The 6,703-nt window shown below is 35.1% G+C and overlaps 2 protein-coding genes across 2 annotated transcripts in view; both read left to right on the top strand.

The window, feature by feature from the left end:
* The first annotated feature begins 1,440 nt into the window (after positions 1–1,440).
* Positions 1,441–3,307, top strand: LOC21392869. Its single transcript, XM_010113876.2, has 3 exons — positions 1,441–2,198; positions 2,285–2,470; positions 2,554–3,307. The coding sequence occupies exons 1-3, from the start codon at positions 1,710–1,712 to the stop codon at positions 2,836–2,838; spliced, it is 960 nt and encodes a 319-aa protein (XP_010112178.1). The 5' UTR covers positions 1,441–1,709; the 3' UTR covers positions 2,839–3,307.
* Positions 3,308–6,250: 2,943 nt separating this feature from the next.
* Positions 6,251–6,703, top strand: part of LOC21392870 (probable BOI-related E3 ubiquitin-protein ligase 2) — a 1,951-nt gene continuing 1,498 nt past the window's right edge. Inside the window, exons 1-2 of the mRNA XM_010113877.2 lie at positions 6,251–6,411; positions 6,518–6,618. Coding sequence (XP_010112179.1) covers positions 6,341–6,411; positions 6,518–6,618 — 172 coding nt within the window. The 5' untranslated portion in view covers positions 6,251–6,340. The remainder of the gene's footprint in view (positions 6,412–6,517; positions 6,619–6,703) is intronic.

Consider the following 6,703-nt stretch of genomic DNA (forward strand, 5'->3'; position numbering starts at 1 on the left):
TACAAGAAAGGAAATATGCAAAATATCATATTGCAATGAATTACACTTAAAAAATAAAAAATAAAAACAACTCAAGAAGTAATTATTCCTAAGCACAACAACTAACGGTTCGTGGGTTTGAATCTTTCAAATAAGTTCGTTTTCCCCTTTCATTTATAGACTAACAATAAATACCAAATTACTACTCATAAATTTCCGCCATATATCAATGAAGCTTTCCCCTTTCAATGGTTGGATTCTCCGGAATAACAAAAAAATCAAACATGAAAAAATCATATGAATGAAGCGGAGAACATACCGGGAGAAATGTAGAGTTTGTGACCACTTCCGGTGTTGGAGCCTCTGAGAACAAATCGAAGAATCAAAAATCGAACAACTCCTGAGAACAAAAATCGAAAACCAGCCAAGTCTAACCACAAAGTCAAGAACAACTTTCAAAACAAAATCGAAAGTGACAACCAGCCAAGTCTAACTACAATCGAAGAATCAAAACAAAAAAAAAATAGAAAATGAAAACTCCTAAGGGCTTTACCTGAAACGGAATCCAAATGGTCGTTCGCCCCCCAAAATCAATCACAATGGTGAAAGGCTGAACCTGAAACGGCGCGGGTGAGGAGTGAGGACTGAGGCGGTGGCCGGTGAGGACTGAGGCGGTGAGGACTGAGGCAGTGAGGACTGCAGGTGAGGCCGGCGGAGACTTGAGAGACCGTGAGGCGTGAGATGATGAGACTCGAGAGAATGAGAGAGAGAACTGAGGCACAGAGGCAGGGGTTCAGCTCAGGGACGGCCGCATGGGGAGAGGAGTTTGAGTGTTACTGTGTTAGTCTGTTAGACACTTCTTAGACTAAGGGTTTCGGTTTTGTCTAAAAAAATATATATTTTGGGCATATTAAACGGGCCGGTCCGGGTCGTGCCTTCTGGCCCGATAATGGCACGTTTAATTAAACGTGTTAAACGGGCTGGCACGAATTCAGCCCGTTTATTTTCGTATTATTCGTGCTAGCCCGTTAACGACCCAATTAATAATCGTGCGGTCCAAACTCATTTATCTCGTGTCATTTTCGTGTCGTTTCATTGTGTCGTGTCTAAAATTGTCGGTCCCAGGAGAGCAAGTCTTCTCTAGAAGTACAAGGATCTATTTCGTGCATATTTTTATTTTTATTTTTATATTGAATAAATCCATTATTGTAATTCGCACATTCTATGTGCAATTTCAACTTAAAAAGTGAAAGAACCTTCCAAATTTTACCCTAAAAAAAAAAAAACTTCCAAATAAAAAGTTTCCAATTAATCCATAAAAAAGTATCCAATTCAAAAAAAAAAAAAAAAAAACAATAAAAGCGACCTAATAAATCAAACTTTTCCTTAAAAAAATGAATTATTTAGTATAATACGGTGCCAACTGTTATACTGCTGTCGTTTATTAACTTCCTAGCTTCTTCTGCGCGTCTTAACATTACAGTTTACAGTAATCACCTCTCTCTCTCTCTCTCAAAAGTAACTCCAACGACACCAATACATGGTGTACACGGTACACTGGTAACTCATATAATTGTTCATCTTTCCTTCTTTCTTTCCTTCTTCGGCGTTACAGTAAACCCCATTTTCCCTTTTAATAAACCCATCCACAGTCACCAGAAATCCGAGAAGAGGAAGACCAACCAGACAACCCAATCGAGAGTTCGAATTCTGAGAACACAGATTCCATAATGCACGCGAAGACCGACTCGGAGGTGACTAGTCTGGCGGCGTCGTCTCCACCCAGATCTCCCCGGCGACAGGTCTACTACGTGCAGAGCCCGTCGCGTGACTCCCACGATGGGGAGAAGACCGCGACGTCGTTTCACTCGACGCCGGTGCTGAGCCCAATGGGCTCGCCGCCGCACTCCCACTCCTCCGTGGGCCGCCACTCGCGGGAGTCCTCCTCCAGCAGGTTCTCGGGCTCTTTGAAACCCGGATCGCGCAAGATCTCCCCCAACGACGCCTCTCGCGGAGGGCCGAGGAAGGGCGAGAAGCCCTGGAAGGAGTGCGCCGTCATCGAGGAAGAAGGTCTTCTCGAAGCCGAAGAGCGCCGGAAGGGCCTCCCTCGCCGCTGTTACTTCCTCGCCTTCGTTCTCGGTTTCTTCCTTCTCTTCTCCCTCTTCTCTTTGATTCTCTGGGGTGCCAGTAAGCCTATGAAACCCAAGATCACCGTCAAGGTTCGCTTTTTTCACAATTTTTTTTCCTCTAATTTTGATCTTTCATCTTTGGTTTCTGATTACTTTGCGCCGTGTTGTAATTCCAGAGTATAAAATTCGAGGAATTCAAGATCCAAGCGGGTTCTGATTTCACTGGAGTGGCCACCGATATGATCTCTTTAAATGCAACTTTGAAACTCACGTTTCGAAACACCGGGACCTTTTTTGGGGTTCATGTAAAACCGACGCCAATAGATCTAATTTATTCCGAAATCGCAGTAGCTTCTGGAAATGTAAGTCTTTTTTTCTCAATTCTCTCCTCCTGAATTCCATAATTGTCGGTATTCAATCTCAATTTTTTGTTTAATTTTTTCAGATGAAAAGGTTTTATCAATCGAGAAAGAGCCAGAGATCTCTGAGTATTCCGGTAACGGGGAACAAAATTCCGTTGTACGGCAGTGGAGCCGGTCTGAGCAGCTCAACGGGGACGTCGAGTTTACCGGTGCCATTGAAATTGAACTTCGCGGTTCGATCTAGAGCCTACGTTTTGGGGAAATTGGTTAAGCCAAAGTTCAACAAGCGAGTTCAGTGTTCTCTGACTTACGACCCCAAAAAGCCCCACGTCGCAATCAATCTCAAGAAATCTTGCACGTATGACTGAGACTGATTAACAACAGCAAAACGTAAACGAAAGATGGAATTTGAAGACGTTGAATTTTGTATCTTTATTGTTATTATTAGTATTATTATTATTATTATTATAATTTTGTAATTTAATTCTTGGGGTTTTCTTTTCTCTGTTGAAAGAAGGAAAAAAAAAAAAAAGGAAAAAGGGTGAGAGACAGCTCAGCGGGCAAGTTTGGGATCGTCTGGGCAGGGAATGGACAATGGAGAACGCGGCATTAGACTTTTTTGGCTGCCCGAATTACAGTCTGGATCCGGCGGTGGCTTGTGGGTGATCACCTTCATGCTGTTTATTTATTTTTTTTCCTTTTTTTAATTGTAAACGTTAGAAATTATTTGTTTACGCTCAATAATGATGTACCATTCATTAGTAATTATAGTTTTATCATTGAGACTAAACTTGCTTATACATATAATAAAGGTTGTATTCATACTTATGTTTGTAATTATGCCTCTGTGAAATATGGAAGTAGTGATGAAGGTGGATAGCTAATTATCAACTATGGTTAAGCTTTACAGTTTTAGCAGAATGTTGGTTCTGTATCAGTGTATCTTGGCAGGAATCAATAAAAGATTTGATATGCTTTGGAGCTTTTATAAGTAAACTGAACTGTATAGTGATAAAAGAATCACAAAGAAGAGTGGAAATGGTCCAAATACAGACAATGAGAACTAACGACAATTGAAAACAATAACTTATGACAGGACACAATCCATTGTCTATGCTTTTTTGTGTGTGAATATTTTAATGCCACAACTTGATCATGAAGCATCTGCATGTCTTATTCCTTGCCCATCAACTATAACAAAAGCCGTGTTGTATTCGCATGTGCTTGTTGCAAGGAAAATGACCAAGATTTAATAAACTATACGATATTAGACAACTCGAATGATTTTGTCTAGAGGTGTGTTTGAGCCCTTTTTAAAAAAAAAAAAAAAAAAAAAAATAAATAACATGCCACAACTTGATCATGAAGCATCTGCATGTCTTATTCCTTGCCCATCAACTATAACAAAAGCCGTGTTGTATTCGCATGTGCTTGTTGCAAGGAAAATGACCAAGATTTAATAAACTATACGATATTAGACAACTCGAATGATTTTGTCTAGAGGTGTGTTTGAGCCCTTTTTAAAAAAAAAAAAAAAAAAAAATCAATAACTAAATAAAAAATAATTTTTTTAAGCGGTTTGATATCTTTGATCAAAATTAAATTAAACTGAATCACTCATAAACGGTTTGGACGGATTTGAGCGGTTTAAGTTTAAAATTAAAAAAAAAAATCAATAATCCATAAAAATTATAAAATTGTTAATCAATAAAAATAAAAATAAGATTCAAAATATAATTAAAAAATAACAAATGTCTAATTGTTCACCATTTAAAATTTTAATACAAACTAATAAAAATATGATAGAGTGTATTTTATTAGTGTAAAATCTTTATTATGATCAAAAAAATTAAAATAAATATAAAAAACATTTTTAAAATTAAAAAATCATATATGTATATTTTTAAATGGATTATTTGGCAGTTTGGACAGTTTGAGAAGTCCAAATCAAAAATCAAACCGTCTAAAAAAATTAAATTAAAAAATGATCAAATGGTCCAATAACTTAAAAACTAATTAACAATTTAGTTCGATTTGATTTGAATTAGACAATTTTCGTGGTTTGATGGATTTTTTAACACTCTTAGGATTCGTTTAGTTCACTAATTCAAGTTGAGATGTATTTTATGTGAGAGCTTTTTACTATAGTAAAAAAATAAGATGTGACTGTTTCTAAGAGCTTTTTACTGTAAAAAACTCAAATTGGTTAAATGAATGAGGCCTTAGGTCTCGTTCGTTTCACCTATTTGAGTTTTGTTAAAGTAAAAAATTTTTAAAAACAGTTACATTTTATATTTTTATTACAGTTAAAAACTCTAATATAAAATTACATCTCAACTTAAATTTAAAATTCAAATCAATAAACTAAATAGATTCTTAATTTTGTCCCGGTGGTTTACGAAGCTGGTGGCACAAATTGAAACACATGTCTTCACTCTGCACCTAGCCACCCACCATGTGGTTTTTGCATATCTTTGTGGAACTCAGTTTCCAAGCAATACTAGTACATAAAAGGCAGAACAGTCTCAGAAGTAAGAATAACCAATTATGGAGAAATCTTTCATGATGACAGAGAACATGATCAATAGAGTGTGTAAGATTCGTTCACTTCATAAATTTAAAATTTTAATTTTAATTTTATTATTATAAAATTTGTTATAAAAAATTATATCTAATTTTTTTTATAATAAATTTGTTTTACATAAAATTATGTTTTAATTTAAATTAAAAATTTAAATTTACAAACTGAACGAGACTAAAAAATTTTCCCTTATCATTTTCACTAAATTATATATTTTAAATTGGATATTTACTACAATTTCTCTTCTTTTTTCACATAACTTTGAGGGTCCAGTAAAAATCTCCAAAATGACCTCATTTCTTCTGTACTCCTCAGGACTGCCCTCCTGTGAATGTCGCTATTTACTCTCATATGTTTTTCACTAAATACATTCGCTGCAATTTTTGAATTTGTTTCTTTAGCGGAGTACAACATGACATATTAACAAGAGTATAGTAGAAATATTATAATATTTCAAAAAATATTTTAATAATTATAATGATTGTCACGTTACAAAATAAAGGAATAGCTTTTTTAAACATTCTACAAGCTCCATCCATCATGAACAGATTTTGGAGTAGATATTGAAACTAATTAAATATATGGTAAATTTTAGAATATTTGAATTAAATAGCAGTAAAATATTTTGTTTACCGTATAAATTTTATGTTTATGACTAGTAAAAAAGATTTTTACCACCTAATTTTTACAACTAGTAAAAAAACTTTTACCACATAAATTTTTAATTTACTACTATTTAATTCCAATATTTTTAGAATATGCTATTTATTTTAATTATTTACCAAAAATATAAATTTCCTATTTATTTCATTGTTCCTTTTTGTATGCAAAAAACTACGAAAAATTGTTAAATTTACCTTTAAAAGTGTGTAGGTCTGAATTTTTAACCTTTATTCTTTATTAGTACTCTTTATTAATATAATTATTTAATTAAAAAATATATTAATCAAGAATAAAAATCAAAATCATTTTGACAGTTATTTGTCAAGATTTATTGGGAAATAATAACTAGACGTCAAAAAGGAACTTAGAAACTGAGTCCAACCAGACCGAGCGCAAAAGACCCAGCAACAGGCCCGACAAAGAGCCCAAACCATGAGGCCCCCATGCATCAATCCAAAGCCCATGTATTTACGAAATTGTAAAACTACCCCTAAAATTATTAGTAATAAAGGGACCGGCAGGAATTAGAAGGAATATTAGCCATCAGCCACCTTGCCCATTGCTTGCTTATACGGGGAAGACAGAGAAGGAAATTAGGGCTCTGGAGCTCATCGTCTCTCTCGCACATGGCGTTTCCTCAACACCATTTCCAGCAACTCTACCAACCTCAGCAACCACAGCAACCCAAATCTTTCAGGTAACTTACTATTTTCCCCAGAAAAAATAACAGAAATTAATTAGAAAGGAAATAATTTTCTTCTCAGCCCTAACAATTTGGTTTCCGTTTGTTTCATTTTCTGCAGAAATTTATACTCTATCGACGGTCAGATTTCACCGCCTGTGACTTATTACGATCCGACTACAGTGCAAGATCAGTCCCAGCATCCTCCATATATTCCACCATGTAATATCTCTTTCCTTCAAAATTTCTCATTTTGGGACTTCTCTGTTTGATTTCCGAGAATCTGTAGCAAAATGCAAGAAAGAGT

The sequence above is a fragment of the Morus notabilis genome, unplaced genomic scaffold, assembly GCF_000414095.1.
Source record: "Morus notabilis unplaced genomic scaffold, ASM41409v2 Scaffold2216, whole genome shotgun sequence".
Taxonomy (NCBI): Eukaryota; Viridiplantae; Streptophyta; class Magnoliopsida; order Rosales; family Moraceae; genus Morus; species Morus notabilis.

Coding starts and splice junctions, on each gene's coding strand:
- LOC21392869 (XM_010113876.2), top strand. CDS start 1,710: ATGCACGCGAAGACCGACTCGGAGGTGACTAGTCTGGCGGCGTCGTCT. Junction 2,199..2,284: donor AACCCAAGATCACCGTCAAG/GTTCGCTTTTTT, acceptor TTGTAATTCCAG/AGTATAAAATTCGAGGAATT. Junction 2,471..2,553: donor TCGCAGTAGCTTCTGGAAAT/GTAAGTCTTTTT, acceptor TAATTTTTTCAG/ATGAAAAGGTTTTATCAATC.